The sequence below is a fragment of the Nicotiana tomentosiformis genome, chromosome 5 (genome assembly GCF_000390325.3).
Source record: "Nicotiana tomentosiformis chromosome 5, ASM39032v3, whole genome shotgun sequence".
NCBI lineage: Eukaryota > Viridiplantae > Streptophyta > Magnoliopsida > Solanales > Solanaceae > Nicotiana > Nicotiana tomentosiformis.
The window spans coordinates 75,682,198-75,705,636 of record NC_090816.1 but is presented as its reverse complement, the minus strand read 5'-3'; the positions used below and the strand labels follow the sequence as shown (position 1 = coordinate 75,705,636).

The 23,439-nt window shown below is 38.6% G+C and overlaps 2 protein-coding genes and 1 long non-coding RNA gene across 3 annotated transcripts; all 3 read left to right on the top strand.

Annotated features, from left to right (window-relative positions):
• The first annotated feature begins 222 nt into the window (after positions 1 to 222).
• LOC138892589 (uncharacterized) lies at positions 223 to 1,417 on the top strand. The gene is made up of 3 exons (XM_070176325.1): positions 223 to 373; positions 526 to 819; positions 1,191 to 1,417. The coding sequence occupies exons 1-3, from the start codon at positions 223 to 225 to the stop codon at positions 1,415 to 1,417; spliced, it is 672 nt and encodes a 223-aa protein (XP_070032426.1).
• A 4,705-nt stretch (positions 1,418 to 6,122) lies between these two features.
• LOC117278723 (uncharacterized) lies at positions 6,123 to 8,257 on the top strand. Its single transcript, XR_011408132.1, has 2 exons — positions 6,123 to 6,634; positions 6,752 to 8,257. It is a non-coding gene; the product is annotated as an uncharacterized lncRNA (long non-coding RNA).
• Positions 8,258 to 8,661: 404 nt separating this feature from the next.
• LOC104104162 (uncharacterized) lies at positions 8,662 to 9,965 on the top strand. The gene has a single exon (XM_009612168.4). The coding sequence runs from the start codon at positions 8,734 to 8,736 to the stop codon at positions 9,694 to 9,696; it is 963 nt and encodes a 320-aa protein (XP_009610463.1). The 5' UTR covers positions 8,662 to 8,733; the 3' UTR covers positions 9,697 to 9,965.
• The last annotated feature ends 13,474 nt before the right edge of the window (positions 9,966 to 23,439 follow it).

Here is a 23,439-nt window from a genome sequence, read left to right as displayed (position 1 = left end):
TATTATCATTTTACCCTGTGAATTCCATTACATATTGTCTTATTAATGAAAATTATGATTTCAAAGTACTAAAATGAGTAATTAAGTTGATCAATCACTGCTGATTGGCCTGACGGCGGTGTTAGACGCCATCACGATTTTTAGTGGATTTTGGGTCGTGACAGTACTCCTCTATCAAAATTGATTGTCAAGACAAAGTTAATTATTTGGGATGAAGCACCAATGATGCATAGATATTGTTTTGAAGCTCTAGACAGAACTCTAAGAGATATTCTTATATTTAAAGATGCATCCAATTTGGATCGACCATTTGGAGAAAAAATGGTTGTTCTTGGTGGTGACTTCAGACAAATACTTCCGGTCATTCCAAAAGGTACTAGACAAGATATTGTTAATACTGGCCTTAATTCTTCATATTTGTGGAATCACTGTCATGTCTTAAAGCTAACAAAAAATATGAGGTTGGAAGGAAATCAGGTGGATTCACATTTAAATGATCTAAGATAATTTTCTGATGGATTTTAGCAATTGGTGATGGTATGATTGGAAATTCTATTGATGGTATTGAAAAAGTTTATATCCCTGATGATCTTATCAAAAATAATTGTGGTGATCCAATTTCTGCAATTGTGGAAAGTACATATCCAAATTTTTTAAGTCATTGCAATGATATAACATGCCTACAACAAAGAGGAATTCTTGCTCCCACTCTTGACATGGTTGAATCAATCAACGAACACATGGTTTCACTAAACCAAAGTCAACCAAAAACACTTTTGAGTTCCGATACAATCTGCATGTCAGACGATGCTTTTACAGGTTTGGAACACGTATATACACCTGAATTCCTAAACACTGTTAAGTATTCTGGAATTTCAAATCATGTTGTCACTTTGAAAGTGGGTGTCCCAGTGATGTTATTGAGAAATATAGACCAATCTTCAGGGCTATGTAACGGAACAAGATTAATCCTCACTAGACTTGAAAATCGGGTTAAGCAAAAGTTTAATCGGGAAATATGGCTGGACAAAAGGCGTTCATTCCGAGAATGTCGTTGACTCCATCTGATACAAGAATACCTTTTAAGTTCCAGCGAAGACAATATTTAATAGTTGTATCTTTTACCATGACTATAAATAAAAGTCAAGGACAATGTTTATCTCATGTTGGGTTATATTTGAAAAAACTAGTCTTCACACATGGGCAGCTTTATGTTGCTCTATCACGAGTTACAAACAGAAAGGGATTAAGGATTTTGGTTTATGATGATGATGGAAAAATTTCAAATGAAGCAACAAATGTAGTTTACAAAGAAGTTTTTCATATTTACTTGGAGAATGAAAGCAAATTTGATCTGAAAGTTCATAACTTATGTGCTTCTCGTCCTCCTGTCTTTTCTAAACCATACTGGAAATAAGCTTAAGAAACAATAGTTGAAAGCTTCAATTGGTATGGTTATCTATTATCTCATCAACATTATGTTTTACTATTTTGACTTACTCTGAGCTAATAAATTATCTGATACAATATCTGTATTTGTTCCCTCTTAATACTTTACTGATAGTCACCTTTGGCAGGTCGAATTTGTGGTTTCTCCACACCGACTTGCGTATGCACAAGTTCCTTTTTCACAGAACTCTCAATAACGTGAGTACTATACTTCATTATGATCAAAATTATAAGAGAAGCATTTTATGAAGTTTAGTTATTTGTTCACCCAAATTTGAACTTTTTGCGAGCTTTTTTTGTGTGTTGAAAATGCACTTTCTTATATATTTTCTTCAACAGATACTGAAACCCAAATTTATCTTTTGGGACAGTTGATCGATATTGGACTCTTCCTAATGCTGCTGAAAAAATTGGCATTCCTCTTGGTGTGTTATTATTTATTCAACCATTACATGTGTTATATGAGCTGGATTTATTGGTTTTGTGGTGTTGAAGTGCTAATCCTGTTTAGTTTGACTATTCTATTGACTAGTTCATTTGGAGATCTAATGTAGGAAGCTTGAACCAACTTCCAGTGTACATTCTATTTGAGAATTCTATAGATGTTGCACGCTTTCTAGAGTTCGATTCTGAGCCATATTTTTTTTAAAGGTATTCTCTGCTACCATATATGGTGCAACTGTGTCGTCCGCCTTCCCTTTCTGTTCCCAAGCGGGCCTAATAGCTTTTTGATGTTTGTGACTCTGATCTCTAAGATGCCTGTCCTGTGCATTGTTTAAAGAAAAAATAAATTTTAAATTACTTTCACCATTAGCAACAGTAAAGGGATATATCGACCAAATACTGATTTAGAAGTTCATCTTGTGAATTGATGTTACATGTTTTATTAGTATCATCAAATAGCTGGAAATTTTACCTAATTGCTGCTTACATGTTTCTTCTCTTCTCTTTTTCTCTTTTTCGTTCAGTAAGGATTTCCAGTTTTGGCTTATTGCTAATGTTTTGCAAGTATATTATTAATGAGCAATTGTTGGGCAGAATATCAAATGATGCATAACAAATAAAAGTTAATTAAAATCACTTTGTGCATTGCTATAGATATATGGGTATAGTGGTACAACTTCCATTACCAAAAAATATTAATAAAAAGATAGTTTTAGGTGAAATCATTCTGGAAAAGGATGTCGGTGGCTTTAGACCTCTGAATATTAGCAAGCTTTCAATAAAAGAAATTAAATGATAAAATTTATGCCTTTCGACATGGCTTGCGACTCCACTACAATATTTAAATTTATTTAAGTTGATAGTATGGTTCTTGACCAGAGAAAATGTATTTGTTTTGTTTTATATGATAAAGGTGAGTACTTTCATAATGTTTACTTGCTTACTCTTTTCTTTCTTTTTCCAACTCCTTTTTGCCTATTTTTAATTTTTCTTTTTGGGTTTCTGCAATAAACCTTTGCAATAGGTGATACTAGACTATGACCATACTTTCACAACACCTCGTTGCGGAAGTGAAACTGTTGAAAAAACAATCGAGCTTTCTACTTTTTACCTTTACAATAAAACTTTTATTAGATTGAGAAGGATTTGTCCTTCGAACTTCTGTTTTTGTAGAATTTGCTAAGCCAAATGGTAATTATTTTTCATGTGTTTATCTTAGCAGGCTGTCTTATCGAACTTAGGTTTCTATTAGTTGTTCTTTTTACTGCTTTCATAGGGGTTGCGCACGAGTTTACTATAAGGCCCCGTAGAATTTTGCAAAAGAAAATAATGTTTCGTGGCTCGGACTTTTTGGGTTGAACAATGCACGAGAATCAAAAGGAAAATTTTTGGCGAAAAATTATAATTTTGCGGTCCAATATGCAACCGCAGAATCACTCTGCGGGCCACATAATGGCCGCAGAAGTGAGCAGGAGAATGGCCAGTCTGGGGGCAATTATGCGGTCGACTGTGCGACCGCATAACTATTATGCGGTGCATTATGCGATCGCATAACAGTTATGCGGACCGCATAGTGACCGCATACATGGACAAATTATTTTGGTCGTTTGGTCTGTAATTATGCGACCATTTTGCGGTCCGCATATCCGTTATGCGGTCGCATATGCGACCGCAGAATCGTTCCGGAGCTCCATTTATGGGTTTTTAAAACCCGACCCTATTTTGTTAAATATACTCTTTGGGCTATTTTTGAGCTATAATCTGATATTTTAGAGTGAGAGAGAGTGCCCTAGAGTGAAAAAGAGTTCTTCAATAATTGTTTTTCAATTCTTGCTTAAGTTTTGGAAGATTAAGAAGGGAAACTCACTAGGTCTTCATCCTAGAGGTAAGATTCTATACCCTAACCCTCACTTTCGAATGTTGGATAGAAATGGATAATTAGCAAGATAATTTCTGGGCAAGAGGGTTGTTTATTTTGCATGCATGTGTTATCAAAGGGTGTAGGAAGATTATTGAGCTAAAAATAGTAAAGATTGGGTTGTGGGATGATGGAATCCTCCATAAAAAGGGCCTTGAACCTTAATCCACACTTAGTGTTTGATAAAATGCTCAAATGAACTAGAACCATGAGCATCTCCCTAATTTTTGGTTCAATTTGTTATATTTCTACAATAGATTGAAGTTGCTAAGAATTTCGGAACATTTAGAGTGTAAGGAAGCTCAAGTGAGGTATATTGACTAAACTCTTCTTTAAGAATTAGAATTTTCAATATCCTTGTAAGTTCCGAGATGTTGATTATAAACGGAGTATTCCGATAAGTTTTGTGATGAAGATATATATTTAATTCGTGCTTCCAATGATCTTATAATATTGCATTATAAATTGAGGATATGTCCCAAACTATGGATTATGTATCCACATGTTATAATTTCTAGTCGTGATTTATGTGAAAGTTATTATGCCAAGTGGTACAGAGATTGTGATTGTGATACACCTCCACCCGCATACATTGGGGTGAGGCGGCATGACCGCTTTGTGTAGGGATTATGATATAGAGATTGTGATTGTGATACACCTCCACCCGCATATATATTGGGGTGAGGCGGCATGACCGCTTTGTGTGGGGATTATGGTATTGTGGGACTGCACCTCCACCTGCTTACATTGGGGTGAGGCGGTACGACCGCTTTGTGTATAGTTTTGGTATTGGTGTGGCACCACCACCCGTATACATTGGGGTGAGGCGGCATAGCCGCTTTGTATTGGTATTGGTATCGTTGATGCATTTTCACCCGCATACATTGGGGGTGAGGCGGCATAGCCGCTTTGTGTAGGTTCTTGGTACTGTGGTTATACATCCACTTGCATACATTGGGGTGAGGCGGCAGGGCCGCTTGATTAGAGTTGTGGTATTGTACGTACACCTCCACCTGCATACATCGGGTAAGGCGGCGGGGCCGCTTTGTGGTTTAAAGGGTTATCTATATTATTCTATTGCTGCACCGGTTCATCATATTCATCTTGTATTTCTGAATTCTTAAATTAGTGTTTAGTTTTCATACTAGTACTATTCGACGGTACTAATGTCCCTTTTGCCGGGGGCGCTGTATCTTTAAATGGATGCAGGTGGTTCCACAGCAGGAGATATTGATCAGTGATAGCAGCACACCTTCTTCCCAGCTGACTTGGTGAGCCTCACTTCATCCCGGGGTCATGTATCTTTTGTTCTTTGTGTATTCTGTTTGAGGTATAGCCGGGGCCTTGTTGCTAGCATTATCATTGTACTCATCTTTATCTATAAAGGCTCCGTAGACATAGTGTGGGTTGTGTATTGGTGCTTGGGAAGACAAAATATGTTATGTTGTGGTTGTATTACTTGTCCATTGAGACTTTAAAAATGATGAAACTTTTGGAAATGATTTGGTATTGTACGTGAACACTATTTTGTCTAATTAATAAAAATATGTATTATCTCCATTTGTGGATGAGTTTGGATAGAATAAAATCTAACAGACTTGCTCGGTCGGATTCACTCGGTTGAGTGCCGATCACGCTCCTCGATTTTTGGGGCGTGACATTTACGATACACTAATGCTTCCTCAAGAGGTTCAAATACATTATTTTTTACGTGTATCTCAAATAAAAAACTGTCACTCAGTTGCCTTAACTGTTTATCCGCATTTTCTTGATTCTTACAGTCCACTATACTCCTTGCCTCAACTGCGGATGCATCCTTACAAAATCGGTAATTATTCTCAATCTCTATTTTTAAAATATAATAGGTTTCTCGCTAAAATATGCAGTCATAAAGTTAAAATTCAGGTTATGTCCCTTCCGTACCTAAGGTGAATCTTGCTCGCACATATGTCAAGATGGTTGGTGGCAGTAATACAACTGCTTATTCAATGGAACATTGTGCTGATCAGTAACATTTTTTCCCCTACAAAATGGTGATGGCCATATAATAAAGTATTCCTATTAGCCTGTATTATTGCCTTTTCGCCGTTATCTAAGTCAGAGGCATATGGTTACCAGCCTCACTTGATAGCACCTGACAAGGTTATAGACGGCTAAATGAAGGGGCCTTAAATTAATTTAAAGGACCACCTGAAGCCTCTGTTGATGGTGTAAGTAGTTTTTCAAAATTTATATTGGTCAAGTACTTAATGCTTGTTATCGACGCTAACTTTATATGCAACTAACCCTTGAAACTACGTATCATGTTCACTTTGTGTTGTAGGAAATAGTGAGGAAATCATTTGGGGAATGTTAGGTAATGGTGACTCAAGCATCTGGGTTGAATTCTAATTTTCCTACCTCGCCTCCCACAACCCCTTTCTCCCTTTTCCTATTATTTTTAAATGTATTGGTGGAGCAGGAGTTGAAGTGGTTTCCCATTTTGCAATCTACAATAGCTGCAGCTCATTCTGCTTTTTACAGCTTTAAGTGACTTCACGAAAAATTTATATTATTTTGCAGACGCGTCAAAAAGCCGATCCACTTGTGCCTTTGGAAAAATAGCTTCTGCAACTACAATAAGTTCAGAAATCAGGTCCAGATTATTAAAACATTTATACATATAGGCATTTTTATTCAGTTATGAATATCTGCTATTGTGCTTTCTACAACTTTGTGCGTCCCAAATAAAACAATCATAAATCTCCGCAGACACATTGAAATCACGATCCGTTTGTGTCTTTGGAAAGAGGAATTTTGAACTATGATATATACAAGCATCAGGTCCATATTATTTGTATATTAATACATATATTCTTTTGAACACCATTCTAATTTTCTATCATTCTATTCATCATAGCTTTGCGCGCCCCTAACTAAAAAATTTATATTTCTCTGCAGGAATGTTAAAACCACGATCTGCTTGAACCTTTCAAAAGATGACCTATGAAACTACAATATATACAAAACACAGGTCCAGATTCTTTGTATATTTATACAGGTATTAATTTTTTTTTACCTCAACTTTGAATTTATTTCATTATGTTTTTCATAGCTTTGCGCGTTGTGACAAGAAATTTATATTTTGCAGCTACATCGTTTGTTTTTGGCAACGTAGTATTATTTATTTTATTACTCCCATTTTCTTTTCGCTCGCAGTTCTGGAGAGTTACATCTTAATTTTGATTTCAAGCTACCATGGTGCACTTCAAACATAAGGAACTTTCATATCTTGTGATTACGGATGATAGAAAGGATTCAAATGCCAAATTTCTTCAAATGAAAATCAATTCTCCGGTGATTCCTGCTAATTTTCAGCTAATAACGAATCCGTTGACTATTCGCTTCATCTTTCAGAAACGTCAATGAAGGAGGCATTTGGCATTCTCGAAATTATCTCGTGCAAGGCTACCAACATGAAGGTTGTTCTGTTGAAATCGACTCATGATAAGATATTTGTATCTGCTAGCCCCAAAGTGAAGATCAACCCCATGAAGTCAAGTATTTTATGAATATCAACATTTTCTAATTTCGGAGGTATAAAATAAATCATCGATAACATTGAGGTTCATATGAGTAATTTTGATTCACTTCAATTGAACTACTTTACTATTGTTGGGTTTTTACTTATGTTCTAAAGCTTACACCTTATGAAGTGAGATTTTCGCATTTTGAATGATTGTTGTTATTGTGCCGATCTTGACATAAATATTTCATTGAAACAATGTGGACATTAAATATTTTTAAGTAGTTATTTTAGGTTAGTTTTGAAAATATTATGACCATACTTATTGGTTGGTGCTAGCCTTTTTTAAAGTTAAGTTCATTACTAATTCATCTTATTTTATACGATCAGTTCTAAAGGATTGCCTCCTAGCTCATCTAAAACCTCAAGTTTCCTTCGGAACAAGAACCAATTTAACTATTGCTGGTATGACGTTCTTTAACTGTCTTTTTACTGGTTCTATAATGTATAGGATGCATAAATCATATTGTCCAAAGTTTTAAAAGTCGATGTATGAATGCATTTGTTCAATGTTTTTGCCCTTTTGCCTTGCATTTCAGCTTCGCCGATGGAGACAGTATCACCTAAGACATCGAACATTTTGGGATGTTTTGGCTTTCCCAACAGTTCTACTATAAACTTCAATGCAAATGAGCGTTTGATGATCACAATGTGCTAACTTCTTGGGGTGTATCATACTAGCTCTAGCCGTTTCGGTATTGTTTGTCAAGTCATTATTTGACTAAAAGTTTAGCTAAAATCACAACAACTACTAGAACTTCAAAAAAATAATGATGAATGACTAAGGACCAAGTATTTTGCAAGCAGTAGCTATGATATGTAGCAACAACAATGTGGTTATTTTAACATAAATGTTGTTCAATCACAATTATTTTTTCCTATGTGTCATATTTAAACTACATTCTTTCTTCACCACATGTTTTCTAATGGATAAGTCTATTTCCTCATGACTTAAATGTATGAATATCCAGTACATTTATATGTTCATAAAATAATAGTAGCATTTTAATGCTCCTTTGTGTCTACTAAATTTTTCATATAATATTCTTTTTGAAATGTTATATTTCATATTGCGCGGGTACGTATACTAGTTTGGATTTTAAAAAAAAATTCAAAAATAAACCAATATTTCGTAAATTTTCAAAAGAAATAAGAAGGAAAGAAAGTTCCGGAAGGATAAAAGCAAAAAAGAGAAAAAATACACAAAAGGAAAGGCGACTATGTGTTAAACAGTCGTCGTCGACAGCGACCCGTCACCGACCACCCCCCCCCCCCCCCCGCCCCTCTCCCACCTTCATTTTCATTTCCACTTCTTCAAAAAAAAAAAATATCCGCTCCCTTTTCCGCCTATTCATATATGTTCGGTTTGATTTTACGATTCTCTCTCTACAATTTCTTTGATTTCTATTTCAATATTCTGTCTCAAGAATTGCTTCCTATCCACGCCATAAAAATATATTATCTAAACCCTGAAAAAGAAATTGATTTCGAAGAAATTCAGGTGATAATGGATCGTTTTAGGGACGATGAACACAGAGAAATCCAAAAACTAAAAGCATCGATACTAAACCGATCGATGACGGTTCATACTGCCGTTAACCCAATTGAATTCCCAGAAAAGCCCGTCACATATTTCTACCCTTCTCCTCCTTCAATCGAACGTAACGGCTCCGTCAAAAAACTGCACAGTTCATCGATAGGATCAATGGGAAGTTCCTTCAAAGGTACCGTTAAAAAGCTATGCTCTCTTTTCGAGTCACGTAAACCGTCAAATTTACAACCTCAAAGCCCTACGAAGCATTTGAAATCCTTCAATTCCGATTCTAGGGTTTCGTCATTTTCTGATTTCGGGATTTTCCTGCCTGGAACGGAGGACAGTGTGGTAATTTACTTTACGAGTCTTCGTGGGATTCGGAGAACGTTCGAGGATTGTTATACTGTGAGGATGATTCTTAAGAGTTATAGGGTTAAGATCGACGAAAGGGATATTTCGATGGACAGTGCGTATAAGAAAGAATTGCAGAATGTTTTGGGCGAAAAGAGTGTGACTTTGCCACAAGTTTTCGTCAAAGGGAAGTACATTGGAGGAGCTGAAGTTATCAAGCAAATGAACGAAGTGGGCGAGTTGGCGAAGTTGTTAAGAGGACTTCCCCTTAGGCCACCGGGTTATACTTGTGAAGGATGCGGGGACGTGAGGTTCTTGCCTTGCTCGAATTGTGATGGAAGCAGGAAGTATTTTGATGAGGATGAAGCACAGCTCAGGAGATGTCCCGAGTGCAACGAGAATGGCTTGGTTCGTTGCCCTCTTTGTTGTTCTTAATTTTCATAGTGTATGAGTTAATAATAACTATTACAGCCTGCTTACTGCCAAATAGGTTTTGGTTTGTGCAGCTAGTCGTCTAAGGTTGAATAGCTTTTGCATATCTAAGGCAAAAGTAATGTTTGTTTAGCTTCTTTAAGTGACATGTGAATGTTTGTATATGTACATAATGCTTGGAAAACTTCATTCTGTGGGATGAAGGGGCTTTTTCATCCCCGTATAGTCATGTAAATTTGCCATCCAATATAAGGTGTGGTTTTGATTGAAAACCTAATTACTTTCTTTAATGAGCGACTATGAAAATGAAATAAAGATCCTTGTTGCAAAGGGCAATCGTAGATTGCATTAATGATAGTGAACATTTCTATACTATGCCCAGACTGCTAGCAGTGGCATTTGAACCCTATAATATGCCAATGGTTACGATCATATAGCACATGCATGCTGTCACACCAAAGGGTGTGGGCTAGTGATCCATGAAGTGAGATGAAAAGCAGGAAGACAAGGGTTCAAATCCCAGCACAGAGGGAACATGTTAGGTGATTGTTTTCGATCTGCTTAGGCCTCGTTGCATAGAGTTATGCAGTACCTGTATTGGTAGACGTAGCAGGTACCTGGTGGAATAGTCCAGGTGCATGCAAGCTGGCTTGGGCGCAACCACTACAACCCCCCCCCTCAAAAAAAAAAAAAAAAAAAACCAAAGACAAAGAAAAAAGCACATGCATGTAATTTAGGCCTGGTGATGTGACAGATGCAACAAGATCTATAATCCTTGGAATGACTTAATTGACCTTACACAGCACCTCACAGTTTGTTCAAAACATGAGTATCTTCCCATGCAGCGCCATGATAGTCTGCTCTTACTACAATTTGTTCACCGTTTTCTACTTCTGTTGAAAGATCTGGCTTTTATTTTTTCTCCTTCCCTCTGTACCTGGAACCTTATGATCCTCTTTGCTGATCAGTTGAACTTTGTCTTGTCGCGTCCTCTCAATGGTTACAACTTAAAGTTATTTTCACTATATCTGCGCATAGAGTTGTATCTTTAAGGTCTTGAGTAGTGATATTCTACTAAGGACTAAATTTTGGTTCAGCCTATATTTAAGTTTTATTCAAAATGGATTATACTGTTAGGATGGGTAAAATTGGTTAATTAAAGATAAATATGTATCTTGTTGACATCTCTCATGGTGGAGCTGAGATGCAACAGAGCCTGACTCTGCATAACCGGGATGAGACGAGATGTCACTTGCTTATGCATTATCCACTTGGGAAAAAAAGACATCTCTTTATCCATGTATTAAGTCCATTCGGTGAGGCAGCATCCTTCCTCTCTTTTGCTTCTATCATAACTGTTGTCCCTTTCTCAATTCTTTCACTTGTCTACATGTCTCCTAAGCTCCATAGACATGCTTATGACATCTGCAAGTAGTTAGACCTTTTTAGTTGAGTGACAATGAGCTCAACGTTGGCTTTCTATCTTCCTTCAGCTAGTCTTAAATTGAGTTTTACATGTCCAAACAAAGCCTTATAAATTGATTAAGCTATTGAAAATCTTGCTGGTTTGGATTAGTTTCTGTGTTCCTAACTCTGGTAATATAACTTTGAATTGTAAACTTTGTTGGTCAAGGGTGGAAAATGTTAGCATCTTTATCTGATGCTAATATATCAGTATAAAGTAGAAGCTGGAACTCTTTTGATGTGGTCAGGCAGCATTTGTTTGGTATTGGTGCATTTACTCAACTTTTTATTTGAATGTATTTCAAGTATGTTCCTATGTTTGCTGTTTGTTTATGTTCGTAGAAGAGGCAATGAGCACCCCAAATAGCAATTGAGATGGTTCTACTGTGGGTGATGGAAATGATATAGAAAAGCCCCATGTGCCAATAGGCTGCAGAGTTCTGATTAAAAATAGTCTTCAGAATTAGGGAAAGCATAAGGTGAATATTTGTCCCCAAGTAATTGCTATATTTTGTTTCCCATATGGTATTTATCTACTCAAGTATATTTACCAAGGAATAGTGGGCTTGATACATTTTTCTGTCGAATTGCTGGTTTTATGTACTTTATGTTATTTTTTGGACACTTTAACTTTCGTGATAGGTTCTTTTAGATAATAAATTAAAATTTTCCTAAGTCCCACCTTTTCATTCTTAATACGGACAAGGGTCAAAAATATCCCTATACTATTATAAAATGTTCACTTATACCCTCTGTTATATTATCGGTCCACAACAGTCGCCGCCGTCATAAAATTGGTGCAAAAATGCCCCTCTGCCGTTAAGACCCTCCACCATGGCAAAATTATCCCATGTGGCTTGACATATTGCTGAGGTGGATGCCACGTGGCATGCCACCTCATCGCACTTATCCCATTTTACTCCCTTCCCAACTTTTTCATTCACCACTACCTCCCTCTTCATTCAACCACCACCAACATCACCTCCTCCTTTACCACATGCACACCTATTCTTCCACCACCGTCAAATCACTAATTTTGACCACATATATCCTGAACCCACACACTGCAGATCCAGGATTGCTTCCAATGTGGCATCCCACATGGCATCCACCTCGGCATATGTCAGGTCACGTGGGATAATTTTGCCATGGTGGAAGGTCCCAACGGCAGAGGGGTACTTTTCCACCAGTTTTATGACGTCGGGGGCTATTATGGACCAATAGTATAACGGAGGGTATAAGTGAATATTTTCGAATAGTAGAGATATTTTTTACCCTTTTCCGTTCTTAATATTACATGTGAATCAGCTTGCTTTCATATTCAACCCAAAGGTTGCAGGCCTTGAAAGCTCAAAATATTTATTAAAAAGAAAGAAGCTGGAATTTTGTTCCTGCTTCCATTGAGATTTCCTTATAAGATCCAGTAGTCAAGCTGTAACCTTTGAATTGAATGCTTGTATAAGAGGAATTTTGTGGTAAGTAGCTTATGTAGGGCCTGTATCAGTTGAATTGCTGCCTCTGTCATATTAATATAAAACTATCAAGTCTTGATATCTTAAAATTTATTTTCTAACTCCCAACTTCAATTGGGAGGTTGATGAAGCAAAAAGGAAGAAAGCTTTGTACAGATAATTTGGCACATTGTTTTAAGTCAGAACAAGAATATTGGAAAAGCAGGAATGTTTAAAACCGGTGCAAAAAGCAATTTGCCATTTTTCTTGGCCAACCTGAGTCCATCTCTAGGAACCAGTTGCCTTTTTGCTGTCTCTGTACTTCTGCTTTCTACCTGTGGTTTATGTTACTTTTACTAGTTAATGGAATGATGAGCCTTATGTTAGTACTTGTTACATATCATTTACATCGAAGTTTTTTAGTGTCTTCTCTATTATCTTCTGGTTGCCATGTGCAATAGCAGAGTTATGCTGTTGTAATACGACAGCAAGTTTGGCTGTAAGGAGTTGAATTAAGAAAACGTTCTTTTTCTTCCTTTTCCAATGAGGATGCTAAAGTTAACACCAAATTTCCTTTATGACAATGATTTATGTTGATCAATCTCCAAATGATCCTTTCTTTGTTACATACATACACTATTAATAAGGGAGAGTTTGAGGAGCTTCCGGTTAGCTGCTGGTCTGCTCAGGGGTAATTTCGGAATTTTGCAATGTCAGTGTTAGGAGTAATTAGGGCATGTGATGCCCCCATTAGCTCCAGGTTGACGCGTGCTTACGAAACTCCATTCAAGTTGCTGCCGTGTTCTCTCTGAAGCAATTCTCATCTTTATCAGCGATTACTCTGTTTATTTGTGCAAACATTTCATAGTTCCTCAAATTTCTGCGTTGTTTGTGGAGCTTTCCGGTGAAGTTTAGTTCTGCGCTCCTTTGTCTTCTTTTTGTTTTTTATTGGATCAGAATTGTGGGTAAAATGGTTGGTGCTTTGGAGCTGGCTGCACAGTTTTGAATTATTTATGTACGACTTTAGTTACCTTTTCCTATCGTCTATGTTGTGGTTGTGGAAAGGAAACTGGGTTTCTAGCTTAGAACGGAAGTGAAATTGGTCACTAAATTTGAATATTTATTCCATAATGATAATAACCTTATATGAGAGCATTGTTTTTCATGGGTGTGTCAATTTACCGTAGTTTATCATTCTCATAGTTATTTTTATCGGATATATATGAATGTGAAGAGATGTCGGATGAAAGATTTATTAGGTTTTTCCGTGTTCTTATCGTGTTCGATAGTATCATTTAAAGAATTAAAGAAATCTGTGGCATTGCTGTTGGGTGACATCACATACTTTACATTTGTAACGACCCGATCGGTCGTTCTGAGAATTAGCGTTCCGTTCGGTGGCTTAAGGTCTCGAGTAGCTTTGTATTGTGTATTATGACTTGCGTGTGTGGTCGGACTCAATATTCAAATGATTCGGGATTTATTTAAAAGGATGATTCTCATCTAAGAAGCTTGAAGTTGAAAGAGTTGATCAAGTTTGATTTTTGTGTAAACGACTCCGGAATGGTGTTTTGATGATTTCAATAGTTTTGTATGGTGATTTTGGATTTTAGCGTATGTGTCGGATTTGGATTTGGAGGTCCGTAGGTTGATTCGGTGCATTTTGGCGAAAGTTGGAAAGTTTAAGGTTTGGAAGGTTGAGAGGTTTGACCGGGAATTGACTTTGTTGATAACGGACTCGGATTGCGATTTCTGGAGTTAGTATAGCTCCGTCGTGTCATTTGGAACTTGCATGCGAAATTTGAGGTCATTCCGAGTTGATTTGATATGATTCAACGCGAGTTGTAGAAGTTGAAAGTTCATTAGTTCATTGCGCTTGAATTGGGGCGTGATTCGTAGTTTTGACGTTGTTTGATGTGATTTAAGGTCTCGAGTAGGTCCGTGTTATGTTATGGGACTTGTTGGTATGTTTGGCGGGATCCCGAGGGGCTCGGGTGAGTTTCGGGGGTGGTTTTGGATCATTTCGGACTAGTTTAGAGTTGCTGGTTTCTGGTGTGCTTGTTGTTCTTCGCGATCGCGAAGGTGAAGCCGCGATCGCGAAGTGATTCTGGGAGCTCAGTGATTTTGCTCATCGAGGACGCGACACTGGACACACGATCGTGAAGGTTCAGCTAGTTGTTGTCCGCGTTCGTGTTGAAGGTTCCACGTTCGCGTAAGGGAATTGGAGGCTGGTGGAATGTTGTTCGTCGCGTTTGCGAGATTTTGTATGCGTTCGCGAGGTGTTTTCCGCGAACACGTAGATCATTTCCATGGGCAGTGATTTTGTGCTCCGCGGTCGCGAGGTGTGTTTCGCGATCGCGTAACTGGATAGAATTATAAGTATTCTATTTTGAGGGTTTTTGTTATTTTATCACATTTTGAGTTGGGGAGCTTGGATTTGGGCGATTTTGGAGAGGATTTTCACCATATGGATTGGAGTAAGTATTTTTGACTCGGTTTTAATTATATTCCATGATTCCATTTTGATTTTGGCATTTGATTGATGATTTTAAAAGAGAAATTGGGGATTTTGTCTAAATTTTTCTAAAGTGAATAATTGGATTTTGAACACTGATTCGGAGTCGGATTTGAGTGAAATTAGTATGGTTGGACTCGTAATTGAATAGGTTGTCGGAATGTATAAGATTTGTCGAGTTCCGAGGTGCGGGCCCGGGGTTGACTTTTGATTTTAGTTAAAGATCGTAACTTTACTATCCGAAATTTATTTCTCTTGCATTGTTTGTTAATATTAAGTTATTTTTGGTTAGATTTGAGCCGAGCGAAGGTGAATTTTAAAAGGAAAAGCTATTTTGAGTGATGAATCGGCCTAATTGCGGTAAGTATCTTACCTAACTTTGTGTGGGGGAAACTACCCCTTAGGTTTTGGGTGATGGTACTATTTGAATTATGTGGAAGACGTGTACACGAGGTGATGAGTGTGTACACGGGTTTATATGTGGTGTTTGACCGGTGTAGACTTCTAGACTTCTTCCATGCATTTAATTGTATTTGTCACAACATGTTATATCTTTCATTGTTGAATTTGCTCTTACGTGTCTAACTTGAAGTTATTAGTACATGTTCTATCTTTTATTTGTCAAGTTTACTTCTTACCTGTTGTAATTGTTAATTATAATTACTTGTTGAATTCATGCCTTATCCGCTACATGCCTTAATTGTTAATTGATTCTTTGTAATTGTGCCTTTATTTATGAACCATCATTACTTGCTATTTGACTTTGTGAGTCATCATGTAACTATTTTATCCGCTTGACCTCCTTTGCCTAGTTTCTTTATTTCGTTCAATTTTGTGATACGTAGTTGTTGGTTGTAGTTTGTTTGCTAATTTCATATTGTTTGGGGATCGGGTTACACGCCGGAACGGTATTGAAAAAATATGAAAAGATATGATATGAAGCGATAAGGACGGATGGTATGATATAAGTGGGATCGAGTTGCACGCTGCAACAGATATTGTTATTATCGTGTGGGATTGGGTTGCACGCCGCGACAGATATTGTTATTATTGTGTGGGATCGGATTGCATGCCGCAACGGATTGATATGTTGTAACTATTGTGACAGTAAAGTTATCCTAAATTGTTATTCTTATGGTGCGTTCTATGTTGGAACGGTTTATCGGTTGGACGATTATTGTTTTTCCTTAAATCATTTCACTGGTATTTGATCATATTTGGTTGACCGTTGTTAATCCAGTATTGGATCGATGGTGACTTTTTGTGCGAGTCATGCATTCTACATGGTTTGTTGTGTTACTCTAATGTGCTAATATGTGCCTCTGTTATTACTTGGTAAATTGAAATGTCAAGGTGATTTACTTGCGTAGGGTCATTATCTCATATTCTGTTGAGTTGTTGGTAACATAGCGGTTATAAATAAAAAAATTATTAACATGTCTTATTCTATGTGTCTCTTAGGATAGAACTCGTAATCTCACTCGGTGCTTTACTATTTTTTAATGGTTATTACATTTTTACTTTATTGGGTTCTCAAATTTTACTCATCACCCTACTAATGTTACTTTACTTAAAATTGTTGTCACATTTTATTTCTAACAATTTCTATATTTGACCCGTTAATTTAACCGAGGTTTTATTTTGTTTAAATACGATATTTTTACTGTATCTTATTAATTTCTAAACTAAACCCATCTAATACTCTATTTGCACAACCTGTCCTTTATTTTACTTTATTTAAATCCTAAAATAAATATATTATCTCATTTGACGTCTCATTTTATTCTAGATTGTTATTATGTTTTATTGTGTTTAAATATATCTCTCGATCATCTTAATTGATATTGATACGAGTGCGATGTACATGGCAACGCGAGGACTTTGTCGTGTGAAGATGATTGTTATTGTGGGCACGAGGTGCCATACGTGCAAGATTTGAAAATTGTGGATCATGATTTGTGATTTCGAGGAGTGATACTACGGGGTAAATCTTGTTGCAAGTCCATGCGTTGAGAACAAATTGATTAATTAAGTTGTTATTTATTTTCCTTATTGAGTTCGTTCATGTCCTAGCGATTTTCTGATTATGTTGTTGTTCTATTACCCGTCTACTTCTTGCTGCCATTTGAGTTTTCATTTATCTTCGTCGTTAGTTGTAAATTATAATCCTTCCATTGTTAGTTTTATGTTATATCTTGTACAAGTTTCTATGTCTGGTAGGTCTCTTGAACTGACCTCATCACTACTCTACGGAGGTTAGGCTTGATACTTACTGAGTACCATTATCGTGTACTCATGCTACACTTCTGCATATTTTTGTGCAGATCCAGGTACTTTTGATCGTGTTGTTGAGAGTTATGTTTGTGCGGCTGGAGACTTCAAGGTATACCCGCTTGACATCGCATACCTCGGAGTCACCTTCAGTTATCTTCCTATCACTGTTTATCCTTTTATCAGACAGTATTGCATTAGAGGTTTTAGTACATTTCCGTAGAGCTTATGACTCCATTTTACCGGGTTATGGGAATGTTGTGCTCTGATTTTGCATTGGAGTTATTATAAGACTTTTCAGCTTTATTTCATTTTATTAGTCGTTATTTCTGTAATATTTCCTTGTTGATTAGGCTTACCTAGTTTTAGACACTATGTGCTATCACGACATCCTAAGGTGGAAAAATGGGGTCGTAACAACATTGTGCATTTTACTGGGCGCATTCGGATAAAAAAGATCATAAGGCATAATAGAGAAGCCTATGTATGTATGAATAAGGATTAGTTTGGCTCTAGGGAGGGCGTCTGATTTTCTTTGTTAAACAATTCTGAGAATGATCCTTTTTCCTACGCTCAACAACTCTAAGAAAATCATAAAGGGAAAAAGAGGAATTATATGTAATGAAGGGATAAGATTAATGTGCTAATAGCTCGGTTCGTGAATCATATTTACCCACGTTTACATCAAACCGTGTTTACCCTAAAAATGGAGTAACAATTAAACTAATATTATGGTTTTAAGGATATGTGATTTAAACCAACACCAATTGATAAATAACGAATTAAATAGATAAATTGGACAATAAAATAAATCAAACCGGTCTGCAAACAATGCCTCGACCTCGATTCGAGATAGTCTCGAAGTTAGTTAATAAGAACATCAGAGGATGGAACAAGCAGTGATGAACAGTAAGACAAAAAAAGCAGCATATATGTATATTCTTATCAGTGAATCATGATGCCCTACAAATGATTGGAACTTCTCTTTATATAGTAGAGGAAACCTAATTATGGTGTGTCTCTAATTACAGAAGGAAATCGTATAAACAACTAGTTAACCGCTTCTGATTTGGTCCGTTCCGAGATTCACGCCATGATCCTTGATCAATCACAGATATCCATCCCGAGATTCACGCCGTGATCTTCGACCGATTACTGATATCTCGCCATTTCGTTATTATGCTCCCCTCGAAGTCGGTCATACTTGATCTCGATTGTTGCTGGCCTCGGTCTCAACATATACTTCGATCTCTAGGTTTGATATCTCATCTTCGAGCTTGGGTCTGATTTATTACAAGGCTACCCCCGACGCAACTCCCTTGTCTCGATCAAATAGCAAAATCGGGTAGGCCCAATTTTGACCGTATACAGATAGTCCCCTCATTTCTTGGAGTGTAACGAGAAAAAACGAACTGAGCCTTTGATTTAGTACCTCGATCAATTATGACGCCAACATCGTGACGTAAGTGATAGAAGCGTCGTGTCTGCGTAGTTCCCAAGGTCATTAATTAATGCCAGTTGATGGTCGGCCACCAGTGCTTTCAAACCGTCAAAGTGGCTACTATAAATAAACTACCTTCATAATCTTTTCAAATTTTACTTTCAAACTTCTTCTAATCTTCAAAAGCTCTTCTATTCTCTTCAAGTCCATCAACTTTGTCGGTTTCCATTTTCCAATCTCTTATTAAAATGCAAATTCCGTCTTTTCCTTCCTTAAACCTCATATAACAATGGCAAAAACATCAAAGACCGTTTCTTAAGAAGAAAAGACCTCCTCATCGCGGCCAGCCGGTGGCAAAATACCGGTGGAGCCACGTATCGAAGAGTGCATCCCTAGGCCATGTGAACTTACTTCCGACTTTAAAGTCGAAAAATCCTCTTCGGTTCCTGGCCGATGCGAGCCCATGTCTAGATACATCTGTTCGATATCCGAAGGTGATCTCGAGCAGGTGAAAAAGGACTGCCACTGGGAGAATAAAGAGGTGGTGATTCCTACCCCCGAAGAGGACATCACCACTCATGTGAAAGGGTTCTTAAGTGTGTATACTTACCCTTTCACACTGGGTTCTGTCGATCCCGTCATAATCGACTTCTGCCGCCAATACCGGGTAACCCTAGGCTAGATCTACCCCTCTTTTTGGGGTATTGTCATTTTGCTTAGATTCTTCTTGAGCAAGATCGAGGGGATGTCTTTCACCCTCGATCATCTCATTAGGCTATACAACCCCCGTCTTTATCGGGGCAGACTGAAAATGCTTCAGTGCCGGGCCACGAAGGTGCTATTCTCGAGCATAGACGAGGACAAGGACCGAGGATGGATGTACCGGTTTGTCCGAGTCAGGACCTCCGATTTAATCCCCGCCGAGAAAATGCCATCCCCCGAAGAATGGAACATGAAGCGTAAGTAGAACTTCACCGATAACGTTTGATTACTTGTTATGTTTCCTTTACCTCTTCTCATCTATATTCTTCTTTATGGTGCAGCTTCCCCTTGGTTTCCTGGTGCAGTCCCGGACCTTGCAGGTTGGGTTCGACGACTGGTTTCAATCTCTTCGTATGCTGAGCGCTCGTGGCATGATTTGGCCAAGGGTCGATGGGAGGCCAAAAATCATGGTAAGTTCCACTGTCTGTGTTTGATGCTTTCCTATGAAATACTTCCTTTTAACTTGATTTCTTCTCATACAGGTCTTGGAGATAATGTCGTTACGAGGCCGCCTCCCCTCGGGGAAGAGGAGGTCCCGAAGCCGACCAAAGATAATAAAAGGATAAGGGCCTTGCCACCACATACCCCAAGGCCCAAGAAAAGAAGGGCTCGAAAGTCGAAGACTGATCTCGCCGTTCTGCCTGCCGATGTAGTCCAAACGCTACGAGAAGAAGACGAGGAGGGAGAAGATACCGACTGTCTGCTGGTGGCTCGGAAGAAGGAAGGCATCGAAGCTTCGAAAGCTGCTGAGCCGGTGATGGTCGAAGGGGTTCGGTCGCAGACCGAGGTGATCTCGGGGGAAGGTCCGAGCAGAGTCCCCGAATCATCGGGGGTTGATGATGCCTCCTGCCGTGATGAGCAACCGGTGGGTGTGCCCGAAGGGTCTAGTTCTGAGGCCCTTCAAAGAGAAGAGAATGCCCCAAGTGACTCGCTCGGGGCAATTAATATTGACGATTCGCCGCCCGGCCCCACGCTCTCTGAGGGGCAGTTTCGGGATGTCCGGTCCATGGGGACCCCCGATATGGGGACGGCCCTCGAAGGGGATGATATATTTCGTGGTTGCTTTGCGGGGGTCGATGATGTTTCTGACCTTGACGCATCACTCATTTTTGATGAGGCTCAGCGGCTTCTGAACCAAGTGAGTTTTAGCCCATGCTACCATGTTTGCGTTTGTTCTTATTTCTCTAAGTCTAATTTCCTTTCTTTCTGTACAGGCTACAACGCTCCATCGAGAAGCATCTTCCAAGTACCGAGCTGAGCTGGCCTGATGTGAGGCTGATCTCAAAAAGCTTACGGAGGAGAGAAATGCCCTCAAACTCCTCTATGTGCAAAAAGAAGAGGTGATCATGAGCATTCCAGCCGAGCTGACAAGAACTCATCGAGATCAGACCAAGCTCATTGAACGGGTAATGTAAATTTTTGGGAGCTTGTTATGTATTAACTTGATATTGGCAACTAACACTTTAATCCTGCAGGTTCAACAGAAGGCCAAATTTGTTGAGCAGCTTCATGAGGAGGCCAAGATGAAAGAGGCACAAACTTTGGCATGGAAGCAGAACATGGACCATCTCGCCTAGGAGAAAGAAGCGGTTCGGGCCCAACTGTCTTCTGTTGAACGTCAACTCCAAAGTGTGAAAGAGGAGAACTTGTCCCGAGACCAGAAGGTTGAAGAGCTCGAGACTCGGTTGGCCGCTGAGCTTGCAAGGGCCACATCCGAGGAAGAGGTGCTCGTGGCCTCTTACCGAGCCGACGCCGAAGATGCTAACACTAGGGCAAAGGAAATTTCTAACGCTGCTGAGGTTAGATTGTCCCGTATTGCCGAGCATACTAGGCACCAGTCTCGAAGAGAGACTCTTGAGGAGGTACATGCTCGCGGCTTCGACCTCACAACTGATATCGAGAATGCAAAGGTTTTGGAGAACGAGGCCGGAGCTTTCCTTTCTGATGAAGAAGACTCTGCGAGTGGATCCGAGAGTGGAGATGAAGATGAAGCTCCCGAAGATGCGGCTCCCGAGGCGGACTAGGCACTTAGGATTTTTTCTCCTTTTGTTTTTTGTGTAAGACCCTGAGTGGTCTTTGTAAATACTTTGCATATATGAAAGATTTCTTTTCTTTCCATTTCGTCTCCGATTTCTGATTCATGATAAATTCTGTTTTGCCTTTGCCTTGTGAAAACTTTGTTGCAATCGGGTTACTGTAGTCTCTATAATCGAGTGAGCAATAGCTCGAACTCAAAGTAGAACAAACCCTTAGGTTTTTTAGTTTAGCGAGGGCGAGTCCCCGAGCTTAACAATATGTTTGGGATTTTAATTTCGGATGGCTTGATCGAAGTCGTAAATGTACTGCTTTTATAGCCGAGTTCGAGTAAGTTTCGAACTCACAGTAACAGACCCCTTAAGGGTTTATATCAAATAATGATGAATCCTCGAGCTATATTTTATTTGAGCTTGGAATAGTGGAACCCTTAGGTCTGAATTGAGTGAGAATAAAATCTTGAACTCTAAGTGTATTGGCCCTTAGGCTCTTTAGATTGGGCCGATATGGCCTCTAAAAGATGGCTATTTTTCCCCTTTTTCTTCTTAGAAGACTTAGTAAAAAATATTTCTTTATGTCTTAACACGTATTCTTTAACCATTGTATTTTTCAAGGGTTCGATATCGATTGGAACCCCTTTGCTTTTTGTGCCTTAGCACATTTGTGTTAAGATAATTTGATACCTCTTAAGGTTTTTCGAGGGCTGATTTTATCGAAGACCTTTTGATTACATGCCGAGGGTAGCCTTTTTTTAACCAGTTTTTTAAAGAATTCGAAGGCCTATTTTTATTGCGGAATTCGGACATCTCCGAGCCACTTTAATTTGGTCGTAGCCTTTGGGTATGCCTCTTGGGCTTATTTCCCAATAACACTTCGAACTTTTTCGAAGTGTTAGTCCTCGAGAGTGATGCCCTTGGCCTATAGATCGAGGGGTTCCTCTTTGAGGTCTTATGAATTTGAGATTAGATCACTCGAATATGTCTATCGTCGGCGGCAGCCCCCGAGTGTACGAGGTATATTTGCACTTGGCCTTTGAGCCATTTCTCACAAAATCATAAGTATGGAGCTTGTATAGTAGAAAATTTTCTTTGAGACACAAGATGTTTGAGATAGAAAGAATGCTTCTTTGTATAATTTATACATGCGTACATGTTTTGCCATCGGGGTTCGACTAATCTATACGGACACGGTTCATTCGACCGTTTGGCCCATTACAAAGTGTCTCTATCGAGACCTTTTGACACGAAGTATTTTCCTAAAAAATGTAACATCCGAGGGTGATGCCCCCCAGTATTTGAGGTTGGTTATAAAGAAGGCTTGGATACTGTTGAATCATCCTCAGGTAGCACATAATTGTTGCCTCGTTATACATCTCAACGGAAAAACCCACTTGGGACAAAAACCGATCTAAGGGAAAAAGAGTACAACGCGTGCTTTAAAACCTGAGGTCTCGATATCTTCGATCGATCATCTGCAGTGAGTTAGTGTCGAATATATAAATGAAAAAAGGGAATAAAGTCATACCTTAGCAATAATACCGTTTGAGAAGCGATATGTTCCAATTATTTGGCAGTTGTTCGCCGTCCATCATGCCGAGCTTATAAGATCCCTTTCCGACGATGTTGAGGACTTGGTAGGGTCCTTCCCAATTTGGGCCGAGCTTCCCTTAATTAGGATCTCGAGTATTGATGGTGACTTTCCTCAGGACTAAGTCCCCGACTCTGAAGTGGCGAAGGTTGGTTCTCCTATTGTAGTATCTTTCGATTCATTGCTTTTGTACAGCCATTCGAACGAGTGAGACTTCTCAT

What these genes read in the sequence shown, in the direction of transcription:
- LOC104104162 (XM_009612168.4), top strand. Translation starts at nt 8,734, where the DNA reads ATGTTCGGTTTGATTTTACGATTCTCTCTCTACAATTTCTTTGATTTC.
- LOC138892589 (XM_070176325.1), top strand. Translation starts at nt 223, where the DNA reads ATGATGCATAGATATTGTTTTGAAGCTCTAGACAGAACTCTAAGAGAT. An exon ending in ACTTCCGGTCATTCCAAAAG is followed by an intron (nt 374 to 525) that starts GTACTAGACAAG and finishes GATGGATTTTAG; the next exon opens with CAATTGGTGATGGTATGATT. An exon ending in GTCAGACGATGCTTTTACAG is followed by an intron (nt 820 to 1,190) that starts GTTTGGAACACG and finishes TGAAAAAACTAG; the next exon opens with TCTTCACACATGGGCAGCTT.